Raw genomic sequence first — 19,570 nt, forward strand, 5'->3', positions numbered from 1 at the left:
GCTTGATTGCATAAGCTAAAATTTAAATGTATGTATATATATAATGTATATTTTTATGGATGTAAATTGTGTTTTTGGTGATAATGAATGAATTTTTTGTGATAAAAATAGAAATTAATGTAAAAAATATATATATTTTAGATCTTTTTATTTTGTATGGAAGACACTATATTCACAAGTCTAAATGGACTCAAAAGAAACCAAAAATACAACAATTCAAAATAGAAATGGGACATTATCTCAAAACACTACATAGACTGAAAAATGGTAAAGCTGTGAAAACACTGAGACAGATGGCTTTCCTTTTTTTTTTTTTAACATGATACCCATATGTATACAGTTGTATATAGTTTATCCTGTTTTTTGTTGATTTTTCCTTGTCATTTGTTTTGTTCTGTTTCTCTTTAATGTGGTTGATATTTTGTAATTGTATGGCCTGAAATAGTACAAAACATGGTACAAAATCTTATGTATTCTTTTAATATTTAACAATTTGTATTTGTACATCATGGCACCAAGACCTTTACATTACCCGACAGAAACAGGTGCATGCAAAAAGACAGAAAAGACAAATCTAAACAGACTGAAATTTGAAAGGAAAAGTTTTATTTCATTCACAAATGTTTATTTTAAAGATTATATACATAGTTAATTATTATATTTTCAGAAATAGTTAAAAAAAATTTCCCTGTCATCTCTTTAAGATTGAATGTACTTTCCTAGAGCCCTGAAAAAGTTTGGGAACTACTGCAATACAATAACACAAAAGCAGCCTTTTAGCCATTGTGATTATTCTGCAAACAAAAAATTTTCAAGTGTTAAAAGCATATCCCTGCTTTTTTATATTACATGTTGTTGGGAACATGAATGTTTTTCCTAATAGATTTCAGGTTGCAAATTTTTCTTATACATATATAATTGTAATCTGATTATAACATTCTGAATAACTGTAATATTATTACGTCTTTTTTCTGTAACTATATTAGATTACAGTTACCTTTACTGTAGTTGAAGAAATACCCATAAATAAAATTAACCCAACTTACATTGCCACTGCAAACACCCCTTCACTGACACCTTGACACTGCTGCCCTCTTCACATACTGACCTATATTTACCTGAATTTAGGATATCAAACCATGTTGCAGAGTAAACTCATTTATTTGTCCACTGACTTCCAAATAAATGTTAACTGTGCAAGTATTTCCTCAGTCATCATCATCATCCTCGTCCTCTTCATCTGTGTCCTCCGGCTCCTCCTGGGAAGCTTGCTGCTCCTCTAGAGCTTCTTTAATCGCCTGCTCTTCCTCCAGTGCTGGGTCCAGGGCCTCGGTGATTTCTGGTCCGCTGGGATATTCTCTCTGTGTAGGCGGGGGGAGAGGTGGGCTGTACCCCTCCCCTGTGTACTTCAGACCCCATCCGACATATATGTTCTCAAACTTCCTAAACGAAGGAACAGCACATGGTTGTTTGACTTACCGCGAGGAATCAAACACAGGGTCAGGACGTTGTGATCTTTTCACTTACTTTCCACAGGCATATGCATACGCTCCAGGCCAGAGGTTAGAGCGCAGCACAGCTGCTGCATGCTGGGAGGTGAGAGTGGAGGACATTCTTGTGCTCCAGGGAGGAGTGTTGAACAATTCTGAGACACACAAATATGAAGTCATGGGCTCATCAACAACAAAAAAAGACACTGTGCATGTTATTTGATTCATATACACTCATTCATAATTTATTGATCATTTTCTCCATTAGTCAATTAACTGTTTGGTCTACAGAAAGTCAGAAAATGTTAGTCAGTGTGTCTCAGTCCAAGATGATGACCTCAAATGTCTTGTTTTGTCCACAGCTCAAATATATTCAGTGTACTGTCAGAGAGGAGTAAAGAAACCAGAAAATATTCGCATTTAAGAAGGTGAAATCAGAGATTAATCGATTAGGTGTTCTGTCTCGAGAATTCTTGTTTTGGTGGGGTCTTTACAGTGTTTTTTGGTGTTTTTGTTCTGCAAATTTGATCATTATAAAAAACATTATCTCAAAACATTTCACCAAAGGATTGTAGTTCAAAATTAGCCAGCTGGCTAACACTATATTGTCCTTACAAATAAAATAAATGAAAACTAATTGTACCATATTGCTAATCATTCCTTCTACTTTTAGAAACTACTTGGCTCCGTTATGAAAATAGAGTATGTGGACAGCAGCCTGTGATGTATTGTAACATTACAGGTTGTTGGAAGGACTGGAGGCTCTTATTTTGAAAGGGCAGCAGCAGGGCACACCAAATTACATCCTGCCTGAAAGCACCTGAACTGCATTATCTTTGATTGCTGTTTAATTATAAACTCTTGATGAGTATGTTCACTTTTTATTCTCTTGACTTCTCTTATCTATGTTTTGGTAGCTGGACAGTGCGAGTCAATCAAACTGAAACTATACAAGTGGGATTTTGGATTGGAACATTTTTTTTTTAAAGTGCGGGCAACAAATCCCCCTGTCCTCAGTGTAAATTACATCCTTGGCTACCTTTTGAAAGTCAGACTCTAACCTGCGTCTTGAGAAAGGGGAGTGAGCAGAGGGGGTCCAACTTCTGGTTCTGGTTCATCAGGCTCATCTTCCTTCTCCTCAGCATCTCCTTCCTCATTGGAGTCTTCTCCTTGTTTCACAGCCAGGTTCTCCCAGGTACAGCGGCCCTGAAACAGTCAAACACACACACATTCAATAAGCACATGAATGCATCGGTTGAGAAACACCTGCTCTGATTGGACATGTACCTGCTGGAGGATGTGCTGGACATGATGCACCCAAGTGGACAAAGACTCGGCCATTTCTGCAACTGGAATGCCCTCAAAGTAAGGATTGACTTCGATGCTGTCATGGGGGGCCTCATCTTCCTCATCACCTTCCTCCTCTCCAGTTTGGTAGAAACCCTGGGGGCTGACCTGGGTGCCGGCAGAGATCCTGGCGATCTGCGCTCTCAGATAGTTGGCTTCGTTCCCGGGGAAAGGCGGGTAGCTTACGACCGGAGCATCCAGCTTCCCGGTAAAGAATTTGCGGATTTGGCGCGCAGCAGTGATCTGTGCAGGAGTGACTGAAGGCAGCTTCACCCAGGGAAGACCCGGCTCTTCGCACACGTAGTAAACAAACTTGTTAGCACCTTTTCCTATGGCCTCTTTTGGCACCACTGGTGAGGGTTTATAGGTAGACTGAGGGAAAGGATCCACCTGAAAACAAAATCACCACAAGACCATTCATAGAAAATTCAGTAACTTCTTTTACCTTGAATCCATTACAGGAGCTTTAGGAGACTTGACTTGCAACAGATGAGCAGTATGGAGGTATTTTATGCTGTGTTTTGGTTTTTTTTTTGTTGTTGTTTTTTCTGTTAGAAAACAGGTCACCATTCACTTTAGTTGTTTGGGAGATTCTGCAACACTGTTTATCTGTGAAACTCCAGCAGTGTGTCATGGACTAGGGAAAGTAGATCATGACTGAATTTTCATTCATTGGGTGAACTATCCCTTTAAAACAGGAGTGGCTCAGGAAACAGGGAGGCTACACACTAAAATATGATCTAACACATTGGTTCCCAACCTGGGGTCCACACTCCCCTAAGGGGGGCAGTAGTAATCACAGAGGGTCCTCAGAGGGCTTTGCTCACTCTGAGGTTGTCAAAATTAGCAACAAAAATCACAATTTTATAAAACTCTGTAGAAACTGTATAAAAAGACCTTTTTTAGTATTGATATCTTGGTTTTGGAAGATCTTAAGTGTTGACATCTGAGTTCTTAATCATTTTTAACAATGATATCTGGGTTCTTGCTGATTTTTAGTGTTGATATCTGGGTTCTTGACGATTTTTAGTGTTGATATCTTGGTTCTTGCTGATTTTTAGTGTTGATATCTGGGTTCTTGCTGATTTTTAGTGTTGATATCTGGGTTCTTGGCGATTTTTAGTGTTGATATCTGGGTTCTTGGCGATTTTTAGCAATGATATCTGGGTTCTAGATGATTTTTAGTGTTGATATTTGAGTTCTTGATCATTTTTAGTGTTGATATCTGGGTTCTTGATGATTTTTAGCATTGATATCTGGGTTCTTGCTGATTTTTAGTGTTGATATCTGGGTTCTTGCTGATTTTTAGTGTTGATATCTGGGTTCTTGGCGATTTTTAGCGATGATATCTGGGTTCTAGATGATTTTCAGTGTTGATATCTGGGTTCTTGATGATTTTTAGCATTGATATCTGGGTTCTAGATGATTTTAAGTGTTGATATCCGGGTTCTTGATGATTTTTAGCATTGATATCTGGGTTCTAGATTTTTTTTCATGTTTGTATCTTTTTGTCCCCACTGACAAATAGTACGCTACTTAGTAGATCACACCTCTGTGACCTCTCAAGCTCCATGATAATGAATCATTATTATTCTTTTGGTAAGGATAAGTGTGTATACTTTGTTGGGATGTTAAAAGAGGGAATGTAAAGCTTATACTAGGAAAGAGACATTTGCCAAAGGCTAAGGCTCTAAGATTATATTTACAACTATGATTGATGTTCATTTTTGAAAACAAAGGTTTGAAATGAATTATTTTTTCTTTTGGTGTGAGTGCACATGTATGAGCTGGGAGAGGACAGGCTTCTTAGATACATGTAGGATGGGGGTACAAGGAAATAAGGTTGAAAACAGCTAGATTTAATCCTGGGTTTCTCCGCAGTTGAGGTAATAACGAAGATGATCTGGTTGATTGAGTAGTTTCCTCTTCCTCACCTCATCCTCATTATCCTGGGCACCACCCTCTCTCTCCTCTTCCAAAGCTGCTTCCTCTGTGCTTTGCTCCTCCTCTTCCTCCCCCTCTCTGTACTCGGCTTCAGCGACGATATAGCTGCTCTGTGTTCCCAGAATCTTCCCCCACAGTCGGCAGTGGAGCAGCGCCTGTGACTCAACCAGCTGCTTGAGTGCGAGGAAGACCCTCTGCATCTCCTCTCTGCCCAGACCCACTCCAGCCTGCTCCAGGTAGAAGCCAATCTCACTCACATTAGGCAGAACGGTTTCCACCTGGTGAAGACATAAAGCACACCCACAACTTTACCTATTTTGTTTTCATTTTGATCATCTGAATGGTTGAAGTGAGCCCATGTTAGACATGATAGACAGATGGTTCATCAAACCACCTGCCAAGTGTTTGAGAAAATGCTTGCCCCTTACCAAGTACCACTTCTCACATGGTTCTGTGTAACAACCCATCTGGTGTGTGAGGTTATCCTCTGTGGCCACAAAGTTTTATCCCCATACTGCAAGCCTTCACCAAGACAATGTTACAGTTCTACAAACACGCCAGTTCCTACTCAGACTTGTAACACGATTCTTAGAACCAGAAGAACCGGAAATAATGGAAAACTAAACAGCAATGGAAACATTGGGCCTCATGCAAGAACATGTTCATATTCTTACTCTCTTACTTTTTTTGTATGAAAGGCTCATATAAACATGCAACATAAGATTCAGCAAATGCTCGTGCAAATGATGCACATGCATATTTAAGTGCATGAGGCTTATAAATTAGCATAATTAATGCCCCAATAATATCATTCAAGGGTAAACTTCCTGTCCAATATGTCAGGAAGTGTTCATTCATGAAAGCTGCATTTAAGAGTAAAAAGAACTTGATGAGTTTGGAGTTTTAAGTCCTCCTTCCAGAGATCTTTAAAAGGAAATCTGTTTTACAGTGTCAGCTGTGGAGCTGAAAATCTGCTAAAATAAAGAACGGGAAAAAATGAGCGCTGCTAAAGGCATGTTACCTGAGGATTGGACTGCCACTGAAATAAAGAAGAAATGTCTGAAAATGGCTGCAAGCAACAAAAAAAAAAAAACGCATCGGCACAGCAAGTCGTGACCAATGACAGCAACAGGAGGATGGGGTCTCCATCACAGAGACAAAGGACAGAACAGGTGAGGATATTTCCCTGGAGAGAGACTTCATAAATGTGCATGTGAAGATCTACAGGCAATACACCTGAAAGTGAGTAATAATACAAAATGCTTCTGTAATCCCCTGACAGATAATGTTACCCTGCAAGGCCCTTTTCAAATAGCAATGTATGTAAGCTGGCTTCATCAGATGTCTAAAAAACTTTCATTCAGATTTTACACAGGTAAACCAAAATGCCTACATGGCCTTGCTTCTACAAATGAGTGTGTGTGTATGTGCATGTATGTGAGTGGTGTATGTACCAGCTCCTCCTCATGGTAAGCGTCCTCTGGCCGAGCAAACAGCAGGCGGTGCTTCTCAGCCAGCTGCTCAGCAACTGTGGACTCTAAAAGGTCGCCCCTGGTGCTCTGTTTAACTTCAAATAAAGCCCGCTTCACATCCAGGCTCATGTCCTCGATCACATCCACCACATTGTCCGGACGTTCGTCCATCACCTTCACCAGCAACCGAGTCAGGTGGTCATAGCTGGAACATCGGAGCACAAGATCAGTGAAACATCCATCAATGATTCGTCTGTTGGTCATTTTAGAACAGCCAGCCCCAAACTTCAGAATGTTACAGCCCAATTTGAAATCTGAAAAGCTTCTGCTGCCTACCCAAACCTTTAGTTCCAATTACTTTTTAAAAATTCTTCATAAATATTTGAAACTTACAGAACTGAAACTTTAAAACGTTCACTATTATTATTCTCACATATAAACACGTATGTATAATTCAAACTGACCGTGACACAGAGCGCAGGGTTTGGTACTGTATTGTATTATTTTGTATTCTGACTTCATATTGGTAGAACAACCATTCTTTTTCTTTCAATGTTTGTTTTAAAAGTGAACAAACAAAGAGGTGAAAAAACAGTGTCACAATGGTTACCAGCTGCTATCTAAAAATAAAATGGAGTTATACAAGTGGACAATTGTGTTATCAGGCAAGTCCATTCTGACGTCATTGTTCAAAGTCACCGGAACAGCTCAATATAAACTAGAGATTCACTGAGTAACCATATAAACTTCACTTACACAATGTTACACAAAGTTTTCCCTTTCGTTTTCCCTTGCTGGTGATAATAATCATTTTGTGTAGCTCAGCAGCAGCTTGTCTGATTCATCAGGATGTGCTGACAAAAACCTGGGGCAGGCCCCTTTTTCAGTCAACTAAGTTAGTCAATAGAAAGAAAATAATCACAGACAATTTTGATAATAGACTAACATTTATGTTTTTTTTAATCCAAACAATGTCAAACATATGTTGTTGTAGTGCTGCAACTAATGATTATTTTCATTGTAGATTAATCTTTTGATTATTTTCTTGATTAATTGATTAATTAATCCTGTCACAATCTTGTCTCTTGAGAAATATTTTTGAAGTCTTTCCTGTAATGATTATTTTCATTATCGATTCATCTAGCAATAATTTTCTCCACTAACTGATTAGTTGTTTGGACCACAAAATGTAAAAAATAATAATAAATAAAATAAAATAAAAAAAAGTTCAAATCAGTGTTTCCCAAAGCTCAATATAACGTCCTCATATGTCCTGTTTTGTCCACAACTCAAAGATATTCAGTTTAGCTCTACTGTCAGAGAGGAGTAAAGAACTGTTGTTTCTCAAATGTGATCATTTCTGTTTTCAGAATTAACTGTAGCCTCACACTTGACTCAGTTATCCTCACTGAACAGATGAGGGAATAAATAGGCTGTTAGCTGTTAAACAACTTGAAGTAGAACAGCTTTTAATCTTGTGTTTTACTCATGGGCTTCTGTTGGGTTAACATTATTCACACGTTACTCACAGGCTCACGTTGCTCTTGGTGCTTGCTTTTGACAGAAACAGTTTGAACGCTGTGGCTCCCTGTTCCTCCGAACTGTCCATCGTTCCTCTCCAGGATTTGTTTTGTTTCTGAACTGTTCTCCTTCACCCACCGTCAATTTGACATAAAGACACACAAGTCAGACAAACACTTTCAAAATGTCTAGTTAGCTAGTTAGCTAGCATTCAACGGTAGCAGAGAAGACCCTAACTTCACCGGTTGCTATGGTTACTGTGGCTGCGGTAACAGAATGGTTGCTAAGCAATCTGCAGGAAACACGCGAAGAAAACAGGAAATACAAGCTGATGTCTACTTTATAATAATAATAATAATAATAATAATAATAATAATAATAATAATAATAATAATAATAATAATAACAATAATAATAACAATAATGTATGGGCGGTTTATGATTACTATTTGTACAATAAAATTAGGAATTAATGCAATTGTTTACAAATTAATTACTACCTCTTTGAATGAATAGACTAAATCACAAACCAATTTCTCAATTTCTCACCTTTTCATGGGCTATAAAAAGATGAATTATAAGTCGAATTTAGAAATGAAAATCCATCAATAAATAGACAGATAAATAATAAATAAATAATGGAATTTAAAAATCTATTTGAAAAAGCAGTTTAAAAAGTTAAATAAATATCTGGATTCAAAAATTAAGAATACAGATTTTAATCATAAAATTCTTTCCCATTTTCATTCACATATTCTACCTGCTTTTCTTTTCATTTTGACAAACATCTAAGCTCAATATTGAGCCAGATATACCCACATTTGGTGTTTTGATTGTGCTCTAACACTTCCATAGGTCTTCAATTTGATTGAGATCTGGTGACTGTGATGGCTGTAGACTGCAATTCCCATAATTTTCATTCTCATCAAATGTCATACTCACCAATTCTCACAATTTTCCCAGGAGACTCCTGTTTTTCATTCCCCTCTCCCTATTTTCTCCCGGGATCACAATTTTCCTTTATTTCTCCTAATTTCTGACAAATTTTATCACCCTTTTTTCTTTCTACAGCTACACCCCCATCCAAACTTTCCAAGAAGTCATCTCATTTCTTAAAGGAATCTGCCATATCCATTTGCTTTTAGAGGCAGGGCAAAAAATAAATGAATGAGAGAAAACTAATGAATATTCCCTTACACCAGAGATTTACACAAGATATAGGTATTTGATCAAAAATTTCATGATATTTGATGTTGTCTTTATTGCATAGTCCTAATGTGAAGGCCATAGAGTACACCAATTTTCATTATTTTCATTCTCATCAAAGCATTAAGTAAGCCCTGTATAGAAGCCTCTGTATTAGGTTGTTTCTCCATCTATTTAGTGTGCTTTAATGTGTCACCTGTCTCTAATATGTACAAAACATTAACTGCCACATTATAATCAGTTGCCTCTGGTAGAAAAGCTTGAGTTTGCGGATGTGCACAAAAAAATCTACAGCACAGTGCTGGTCAGAGAACCTGAGCTACATAGTAGAACTGAACTAATAACAAAGCTTAAGAGATCACGGACAACATGAATGTGTACAACATCATTTTAATTTACATACAGTACACAGCTGACTGTAAATGATCAAAATTATAAACTGTGTTTTACAACAGGCTGATAACAAAACAACCAGAGGAGCAATTTTACACCATTTATCTCTGCAGTACATTACAGTTTGGATTCCCTCTGATAAAGGCTGTGAAATTCCCAACATACTATAAATCCACAACAGAGAAATCACTGATATTTGTCTTATTATTTAATTGTTATAGCAGAATTAACTGACATCAGGTCTGATTAACTGTAGTGCAGCCTGAATCAGAACCAGTGCTCTGATTTAAACCCAGCAAACAAAGAACCACACCTGCAGAGGAAAAGTCCGTCAGGCCTTCAACCTTCAACCTTCAGCCCACAGCTGAGCAGAGGATGTGAGCACAGCGGACGTGCTGCAGTTTCAAAAGAAGTATATGGCCAAGAAAAAAATAATTTAAAAGAACACTTTGTGATAAGGTGAGAAATCAGCCCTGAGCTGTTAGGACAGTGTTACTGTCTGTTGTTACTGGCTGTGTGTTGGGGAAAATGCAAATAATGCATATTGCAAATTTGCTGTATCTGAATGTAGTCAGTGGTATCTTGGAGGGGGAAAGAACACAAAGGACTCGGCACCTTCCTGTCCCCTGGACGCAGCAGCACCCACACGGCCAAAAGATAAGAGCAAGGTTTTTGAGTATGCACTGTAAAGCTTCATCCCAGAGGATCCAGTGTTTTTTTTGACATAGCACTCAGCTGTCCTGCTGTGTCTGCTGCAGAAGGAAATACAACAGTACGGAGTAAAAGTGTTCTGGGTAAAAGTCTTGTCAGTGATCTTTAACCCTGTAACCTGACCAGTCCGTCTGCGTACTGGAACTGGTCGCTGTTTTCGTACTCCAGCATATCCAGAGCGACCTCGCAGCTCTCCTTGACCACACGTTCTTTGTCTCCGCGGTAACGCTGCAGCACAGCCAGGCACTCCTCTTTGCCGATGGAGCCGAGAGCCTCCGCCGCCTCATGTCGGACCATGGGGTTTTCGCCAGAGCGCTCCAGGGCCGCGCACAAGGCCGGGACCGCTGCTGGATGCTGAATCTGACCCAGGACGTAGCCAATCTCGTGACGGAACAGAGCGCTGGAGCACTGCAGGCCTGCACACACACACACGGTCAGAAACAGGTTTATGTAACATATATACATAACTGAAAATCCATGGATAAAACTGACTCTTCAAATATGGAATAGTAGTTATAACAGAATATAAATTAGAGGATGATAATTCTTATGTGCATATGACACAGACCACAGACTTTACTCCTAATAAAATATGAAATAAATAATTAGATTTAAGGATTGGACAACTAAAAGAATAACTGTTTTATGCAGCATAATGAATGGTTTGAAATGCTTACAGAAAAAACGGGTAACGCTTCAATTTCCAGGTCCCAAAATTTCATGGTAAATAGGTATAATATATTTGAAATTTATTAGAAATTTCCCACAAATTACCTCCAAATTAAATTTTAATTATGTTAATTATGAGATAATTAGCAAGTACCAGCGTGTAGTGGGTGGTAATTACCAAGTAACACATTTGAAATTACTTAGAACTTACAAATTACCCCGACGCAAATTACGACCGACCCCGATCTCCCAAAGTAAATATGGGATAATTCACAAGTGTCATTTAACCATGACATTTCTAAAAAAAAATCAAAAAACAAAACATAAAATGTGCGGGTAATTTGGAGGTAATTTTAAAATAAATTTCAAATATATACTTGGTAGTTACCATCTATTTACCATGACATTATGGGACCTGCAAATCTTAGTGTTACCAAAAATTCTTAATAGAAAAACTTCTCATTAGAAAAACAAGAAACCTGCAGATGCAAGATTATGTTGACAAAAAGGTAAAAAATCTATGTGAGGCTAGTACAGGTTTGATAGAACTGTTGAGAAAAGCATATAATTCAAACACTGGTGGTAAAATTATTCCATGTATATATAGGGGACTACTGAATCTTAAAACACACTCAACTTTGTATATTAAAACAAAATGAGAGAGGAGGAGAGGTAAATATATCTTAGGAAGAATGGATAACAATGTGGATATTTTAGTGGAAGTGTACCAGTTCACAAAATCTGAGGGAATGAAGTTGGAAAAGCTTATATACATGATGCTTTACTAGATATTTTCAAAATGTTATGTGCATGTGGGGAGTAAGAGCATGTTTTTTGGACTCGTACCTCAAAAATGGTTGAATAAGGATAACTCTCTGTTAAATATATGGCTGGTAGCTGCTAAAAAGGCCCTAACAATGAAATTGTATCACAGGAGAAAGCAACTTGAAATGCATAGATGGACATAACAATGGATATTTACATAATGGAGAAGGAAGCTGCATATGTTCACCATAAATTGGAAGTATTGGTGTTGCGCTGGGTAAAATTAGTTAACTATGTAACACCCTCTAGGTCTGACTAGATTTTTTACAAATCTGTGATTTTAATTGTATGGTAAGGAAAAGAGTTTTACTGCTTTTGTTTTTATTTTCCCTTATGTTTATTATAATCTCAAAACAGGGCATTTCAGACAAACATAAATGGATGATGTACATGTCAACAATATGTAAAACTCACTTTGCTGGATGCCAATAAACAGAAAGTTTATTAAGTTTATGCAGGGACCAAAGCTGCTCTAGTTAAAAACACAGAAGTCTCTCCAAAATGCAGTGTAAAATTCTCAACATTAATAACCAGCCTTTTTTTTTTTTTCATATCGCATTCACAGGCTGATAACTGTACAGCAAACGCCAGTTGTGTGGTTATGTAACAATTGCAGTAATACACTGATTAAACAGTAAACTACAGCAGTCGTTCCCAAAGACTGGGTCGTGACTTACAGGTGGATCACAGGAGATTTTATTTGTGTCACCATATAAAAGACTACGAAAGACATTCAGCAAATTTAAGATTTATATCTGTAGTACAGCTTTTGAAAGCCATTTAAAATGTGTAGAGTTTTTTAAGCTGGAGAGTCTATTAATAAAAACAAGAAATAAAGACAACTATGTAATGGCCCATTAACTTAGCCTAAATGGATTTATTTATAATTTATAAAGTATTTAAAATGTCTATATGTTTCAACAACACACATCAAGATAATATAATATGATGTGGAAATGGCAGTAAAAGTCATCAGGAATGTTAATTTATGCACAAATGACCTCTGATAGTGAAGTGAACTGATTTGTGATGGTTTGTCATTTTTAAAAAGTGGGTCCCCAAAAAAGTTTGGGAAACAGTGAGCTAAAGTGTTTTATATCCTACCATCTCCGAGTGCCAGCACAGCCTCCTCGTTGCCAAGGTTACGGAGGGCGAACATGGCACGGTAGCGTTCAAAGAGTGGCAGACCCTCATCCAGCAGGGCTGAGCGCAGCTCTGCGACACCCTTCTTCACTGCTGGAGGGGCCGGGTCTACAGAGCAGTACGGGTTCTTATCCATGTTTGCATCATCCAACTGTTTCTCCCCTCCACTCTGCAGCCACTCCAACCGACGGACAGCCAGCTGACACGTCTCTGCGACCTGTTGGAGGTAGAGGGACAGTAGAAATGTGTGTCATGGTATGCATTTGGCTATATCATGGGTACAGCAAGAGACTGAATTGTTTTAAATCAAAAATGTGATTTGAGATAGGATGTGTTTTCACTCTTTGGTGCTTGGAACCCTCATTAAAAACACAGCTTTGTGAAAATTACATCTCAGTCCCACTGTCTGGGTTATTATCCTTACAGTTATTACTCTTCATCCCGACAATCTTAATGATCCCATACCTACCCTGTTTTGACCGTTTAGCTAAGGCTATTTTCACCACTGTAAACTCCTCTCTACAAACTGATATTTTTGCTGTCACACTCAAATCTTCAACTGTCAAACCACTTTTAAAGAAGCCCACTCTAGACCCAACTATTATTAGTAATTATCCACCAATCTCTAACCTCCAATTCCTTTGCAAAATTCTTGAAAAAGTTGTCCAGAACCAGTTAATTGAACATCTGGAAACTAACAAAGTACAAAACCTCTACCATTGTGACTTTTGCCCAAACCATGAATGACAAAAGAACAAATAGTGACAATGGTAGGGTCTCTATTTTAGTACTACTGGATCTAAGTGCAGCATTTGACACTACTGAGCACAACATTTTAATGGGGAGACTTCAGAGGTGGGTTGGTCTTTTAGTGTTAGCACTGAACTGTTTTTTATCGGACCTAAAAGGACATGATTTTAGTGTTTGTCTTGAGAATTTTCGCTTCAAAAGAAATGTTATCTCATGTGGTGTCCCCCAGGGGTCAGTTTTAGGCTCATTACTGTTTAATTTGTACTTGCTGCTCCTGGGCCAACTTATCAGGAAGCACAACATGTGTTACCATAATTATGCTGATGACATGCAGTTATATATTTCCCTGTCCACCAATGAGCTGAGTCCCACTGATACACTCTCTAAATGTATCATGGACATTAATAACTGGATGTTTTATGATTAACGCAGCAAAGGCTAACAAAGAGTAAATCTCCTTTGTCACAGTGGTCTCTGAAGAGTATAGTATATGTATAGTTCAAACTGGATTTTATCATTTGAGAAATATGTCCAAATTCAGGTGCTCTTTATCCCAGAAAACACTGGAAAACTCATCCATGTTTTATTTCCAGTCAGCTGGACTACTGTCATGCACTGCTCAGAGGAATATATCAAGTTCCTTGATTGACTGCAACAACTCCATAATGCAGCTGCTGATGTTTAAACTAGAAAAAGGAAATTTGACCATATAACACTGGTGCTGAGGTCAGTACGCTGGCTCCCAGTAAATTTTGGAATTGATTTTAGCATTTTATTACTTGTTTTAAGGCCCAGCATGGTCTGGCACCTCAGTATCTCTCAGACAGGCTTTGTGAGCTATGAGCCAGTTAGAGCTCTCAGGTCGCCTGGTTATTCCCCAGGTCTTCATGAAAAGTAGTGATTCTGCCTTTAGCTTTTATGCTCTAGGCTGTTTGAACATGCTACTGGATCATGTCAGTTGTGTCACAACACTATCATCTTTTATAATGAAACTGAAAAGACCAAGCATGATGGTGTTAAAACAGCCACTTTTACATTCTGGTCAATAAGTTATGAACCTAACGCACAGGAAACTAAATTCTGTCTTTAACTGGATTGCTTTGATGTTTATTGTTTCCCTTCAGGTTGACTTTAGTCCAAAACTTGTTGATAGCTGTGCCTTTGCAGTTATTTGTTATGTATTATGCTCCTACCTCTATGACAGGATCCTGACTGTATTCTTTCAGCAGGTCTAGAACCACAGGATCACCAATCGCTCCCAGAGCCTCTCCTACAGACAGACAGAGACACAGTCAGAGTGACAGACAAGCAGACAGCATAGATACAGCATGGTAGCGTCTAGCTCTCATGTGTTTGCGTTTCAGCATTTTCTTCTGCGAATAAAAGCTGTCTGGCTTGTGTGAGGAAGGTTATCTGAGTGTGCATGTGGGAGGTGAAGTCTGTCAGTCACTGTTTTTCTGTGAACCATCTGGAACCACGTTGCCATATTTTAAAGTCTGTATACAGGAAAAACAGAGTTTTTCTTCTAAACACTTTATGTGTGTTGCTGGAATCATGTGAAAAGACTGAAAACTACGTAGTACTGAATTGTGGAGTTAGTGTCCATATTTCAGGAGTGGGCTTCCACTGTTTATTTTGTATACTGAACAATTAATGTCTCATGCATATTTGTGAGCCTTGTGTTTTGTCTGACTTTTTTTTTCTATTGTGATGCTTCTTAGTTGCATATGTCTTAACAGCAGTAGGTGTTGGATGTGGCACTAGGGGGTCATACTACTTTTTCTTGTCAGTTCAGCGTGAATTCATGGATGTTTATCCTCAACAGAGAATTGAATGACATCAATAAGTGTTTCATGTCAGTGTTTCTATTTTTTGTGTCAGATTGTTCAGATGAACTTTAAGTACACACACAAAGCTATTTGATTGGCGAGTTCACTCTGTTGACCTCTCAAAGTGTGTGTGTATGTGTGTGTGTGTGTGCATGCACGTCTGAGTTTACCTGCTTCATGCCTGACCATGGGCTCCTGTTGTGTATCTTTGAGCACAGCAGTCAGAGTGGGTATAGCCCGTGTGTCCTGCATCTGTCCCAGGCAGTAGGCCAGCTCATGCTTCAGGAGGGCCGACTCATCAGTGAAGGCCTTACTGATCCATTCTATAGCTTCAGCACCTGACACACAGGTCACAGCTCACAATCAGTTCACACAGTACAACACATTATGTACAATACCTGGTGCAAGTGTTTATCCTACAGACTGACTGTTTTGATGGATTTTACCACATCATCATAACTAAGAGTCATTGTAGATGTACACACAGTCTCCCAACACAAAACCGAGAGTTCCATTTCTGTAAATATCCTGTGAGAGACAGTACCATGCATCAGCAACATTTTCAGATGAAAATTCAGTCATTATCTAATCACCCTCAAGCTGACTGAAGGTCAAGTTTAATTTTTTAGCTCATAAAAGACTGCTGGAGTTTCACAGGAAAACAGCATTGCAGAATCTCTCAAACAACTGAAGTGAATGGTGACCAGTTTTCAAAGGGAAAAACAACCCCAAAAAGCATAGAATGCCTCCATATGCTTGTCTGGTGTAATCCAAGCCTCCTAAAGACCCAACATGTCAAGTTGACTTGAAAGATGTCATTTTCACTATGTTTTTAGCCTGAAACTTCATTGTAGATCTTTAGCTTGGAGCCATGTTAAAGTGCACATGCACACTCTCTGAACTGGGTGTGTGTGGTGTGACGGTGTGAACGTACAAATGAATGGTATATCAGGGCTGTAGGAGACTCGGATTACACCAGACGAGCAGTAATGAAGCATTTTATATTTTTTTCGATTGTTTTTTAAGTTTGAAAACTGGTGACCATTCATTTCCATTGTTTGGGAGATTCTGCAACACTGTTTTCCTGTGAAACTCCAGCAGTGTTTTGTACACTTAAAAAAACCAAAACCAGACTGTCAATCAACATGAGGGTGAATAGATAATGACTGAATTTTAATTTTTGTGCGAACGATCCTTTTAAGAAGAAAACATCAACCCACATTCCAGTATTAAATGACATTATTAAACTTTGTCATGAGTGATTTTAAAATACAAGGCCAATAGCAGAGTTCTTCCTCCCTCTGACAGACTGAAGGTTACAGCTGTGTAGCAGAGGAACAGAAATATATACACATAATAGGGTTTCATCTGGCTACACCTAAAAGTCACACTGCCAATACTGGGCACTGAGTTGATTTGCTGTTTATACCTCCCAGGTTCCTCAGAGTGAATAAGGCTCTGAACCGTCGGGTCAGGTCGAGTCCTGGATCCACCAGGACCTGTCCTACTGCTGCCACCTGCTCCACACTGGCCATCCTGCTGTACAGGGAGACAGACACAGAGGAGGTTCACTGGTGCACACACTGCATTAAGCCCGTGTTCCCTGCTGTTATCCAACCAGTTGATTATAGCTGCTTCTTCTCTAAACCACTCCTTCCTTTACATATTTCACAACAATGTGTTGATTTAAGAAGTACAGCTGAAAAGATAAGTTCATTACTGATTAAGAGAAAACTAATCAGAAACTATTCTGGTAATTTGATTAATTATTGAAGTCATTTTTAAGAAAAGAACCCAAACATTTTGTTGTCTGTGTTTCTAAAATGTGACAATTTGCTGTTGGTCAGACAAAACAAGACTACCTTGTTAAAATGCATTCAGTGTGGAAGGCAAACGAAGAATTTCATTGTAGGGAAGCTTGTTTATAACTGTGCATGACTATAAATACTTTGATGACATCATCTTGGGCTAAAGGAAATGGAGACAGGATTTTTTTTAATCTCTTTTCTGAAGTTCATTTAATGATCAATCAGTTAATCAAAGAAACAATCTGCAGATTAATTTGTTAATTTATTAAATAAATCATGAGTTGCAGCCTTAAAAAACTGAAAAAAAAAATTCAGGTACTCTATGAGTTAATAAGGAAAATATTTTAATAAATGTAACAATTGCCCCAGGTCTCCCCTATCTCAAATTATTAAGTTAAATATAAAGTAGTCTTAAATTTACTGTGTAAACTTAGACCAGCTGCTAGTCAAATAGTTAACCTCTTATTTCTCTGACACCACAAATTAAATACACCTATAGGCATAGTGTTAATAAGAATATTTTCATATTTCAAGATAATCACAATATAATGAATATAGTTCTTTAATTACTTTAATTAAAAAAAAAAAAAACTTTAATTACAGCTTTCTCAGTTTTCACCTTTTTTTGTCTTTAAATGAAGCAAATAAACGTAAACCTAAAACTATCATAAAACACTTCTAGCTGCAACAATGAATCTATTATTAATTTACTATTAAATTAACCTGCATCTATTATAATAAGCCATTAATCATTTTGAGTCGTTTCTTAAGATGCTTTTTAAATGTAAATATTTTCTGGTTTCGTCACTCTTCTCTGAAATTACACTGAATATCTTTGAGTTGTGGACAAAACAAGACATTTGAGGACGTCATCTTGAGTTCTGATCAACACTTTCCACCACAACTAACTGATTAATTGAGAAAATAACTGACTTATTAATCAGTGATGAAAATAACAGTTAGTTACTGCCCTACAACACTGTACTAGGACAACCAATTTTACAATATTTTATATTGTATTACTCAAAAGTAAGGTAAAGTGATCAAGTCATGTCACTTTAATTTGTGATACTTAGATGACGTTACTAACTACATTTTAACAGCTAATTAGTACACTTTATCGGATTACATTTTTAGGTAACCCTCCCAGTCCTGCCGATTAATTAGGTCTCCTCCAATGGGATAGTTATACCAAACTGCCATGTCAGTCTTACAGTTGCCGTGGTGTAATCTACAGTATATTGATGATCCTGTTGATTAAGAAGTAGTCGGTTTAAGATACAGTTTCCTCCTGTCGGTAGCCCACAGATCCAGCTCTCATAACCGGCTGCCGAGCCACGTTTCAGCGTGCAGGCTGAAGTTACGTTACCAGCTGTTACAAAAGCCTGACCGGGCTGAAGCTAACTGTTAGCTTCCTGGCTTTTTAACCCAGCTAACTTAACCCAACTACCACTCAACACCCCTCAAACTTTACAGAACAGTCTTCAAATTCACAAATACCGACACAGGGCGGTGAAGAGAGGAGAACGTACTAACCTTCAGCTTCTGTAGATAACAGGTTCTACTTCACACAGCTCTAACCTGTCTGACAACTGCTCCTACTGATGTTGCTCCTTCTGCTGCTACTGCTGCTCCACGCGATTCACACTGCAGCTTCCTGTCTTGTCACCACAAGGTTCCGGGATAATTTTTCAGAATAAAAGTATTTTAACAAACCGTAAACTATCCAGTGAAATGTGAAAAATGTGTGTATTGTGTTACTTATGAGAGAAAAAAACAACAATGTGTGAATTCTACCTAAAGGCACTTATTTTGTCTCATTGATTAAACAGAATCGTTTTTTCAAAGAAGAGGAAATAAAAACAATAAGATAGCCTGTTCAATTAGCCAAAATGTGATTATTTCTCATTTACAAACATGTATATGTTTTTAATAATAGTTAAAATAAGGTAATGCAGAAATTACAGTAAACGGGAGCATTCGAACATTCATTTTCAAAAATTAACTTTTCTCAAGATTTATTGATGAGACCTATGATTAAGTGGATCATGGTGGTTTGCCATTTTTAAAAAGTGGGTCCCTAGAAAAAAATGGTGAAACAATGTATTACATGGACCATGGGAGTAGGTTATAACCAGATGACAGACTAAAGATGATATAATGAATATGCAGTGACAATTTTGAATTAATAAAAGAGAAGTATCCATCACTGTACCACCAGACTTCAAAACAGTGTGTTATCTGAGGCTGCAAGACTCTTCAAATCATCCTTTACACTCCACCATTAGGTAAGAAACTGGCGACACGATACACATCACTATACGGGGTTTATGATTCAATATATTGCAATACTGTAAGCAAGATATATTGCTTTTTTATCTACTGTATACTGTAATTGGTGGCACATTCTGTCTTCTATACACTGACTGTGATAGCTTGAAAAAAATAATACAGGACACAGA

At 37.9% G+C, this 19,570-nt stretch overlaps 2 protein-coding genes across 2 annotated transcripts; both read right to left on the minus strand.

Annotated features, from left to right (window-relative positions):
* Positions 1-780: 780 nt before the first annotated feature.
* rsph4a (radial spoke head component 4A) lies at positions 781-8,036 on the minus strand. The gene is made up of 7 exons (XM_084722109.1): positions 7,783-8,036; positions 6,236-6,458; positions 4,772-5,059; positions 2,778-3,227; positions 2,552-2,696; positions 1,528-1,645; positions 781-1,443 (listed from the first exon to the last, which is right to left on the minus strand). Exons 1-7 carry the CDS (start codon positions 7,860-7,862, stop codon positions 1,209-1,211), a joined length of 1,539 nt encoding a protein of 512 aa, XP_084578235.1. The 5' UTR covers positions 7,863-8,036; the 3' UTR covers positions 781-1,208.
* A 1,826-nt stretch (positions 8,037-9,862) lies between these two features.
* On the minus strand, positions 9,863-16,864 carry dohh (deoxyhypusine hydroxylase/monooxygenase). The gene is made up of 5 exons (XM_084722422.1): positions 16,730-16,864; positions 15,471-15,638; positions 14,665-14,741; positions 12,683-12,938; positions 9,863-10,500 (listed from the first exon to the last, which is right to left on the minus strand). Exons 1-5 carry the CDS (start codon positions 16,833-16,835, stop codon positions 10,190-10,192), a joined length of 918 nt encoding a protein of 305 aa, XP_084578548.1. The 5' UTR covers positions 16,836-16,864; the 3' UTR covers positions 9,863-10,189.
* Positions 16,865-19,570: the final 2,706 nt, after the last annotated feature.

This window comes from Lutjanus erythropterus, chromosome 7 (assembly GCF_056507025.1).
Source record: "Lutjanus erythropterus isolate fLutEry1 chromosome 7, fLutEry1.hap2, whole genome shotgun sequence".
NCBI classification, from domain to species: domain Eukaryota; kingdom Metazoa; phylum Chordata; class Actinopteri; order Lutjaniformes; family Lutjanidae; genus Lutjanus; species Lutjanus erythropterus.

Excerpts from the sequence above, each read along its gene's own strand:
- rsph4a (XM_084722109.1), bottom strand. The coding sequence starts at position 7,862 with ATGGACAGTTCGGAGGAACAGGGAGCCACAGCGTTCAAACTGTTTCTG. Across the intron at positions 3,228-4,771 it reads CCCAGGATAATGAGGATGAG|GTGGATCCTTTCCCTCAGTC; the intron begins GTGAGGAAGAGG and ends TTTTGTTTTCAG. Across the intron at positions 2,697-2,777 it reads TCCAGCACATCCTCCAGCAG|GGCCGCTGTACCTGGGAGAA; the intron begins GTACATGTCCAA and ends TGACTGTTTCAG.
- dohh (XM_084722422.1), bottom strand. The coding sequence starts at position 16,835 with ATGGCCAGTGTGGAGCAGGTGGCAGCAGTAGGACAGGTCCTGGTGGAT. Across the intron at positions 15,639-16,729 it reads CACTCTGAGGAACCTGGGAG|GTGCTGAAGCTATAGAATGG; the intron begins GTATAAACAGCA and ends CCTGTGTGTCAG. Across the intron at positions 10,501-12,682 it reads TGTGCTGGCACTCGGAGATG|GCCTGCAGTGCTCCAGCGCT; the intron begins GTAGGATATAAA and ends GTGTGTGTGCAG.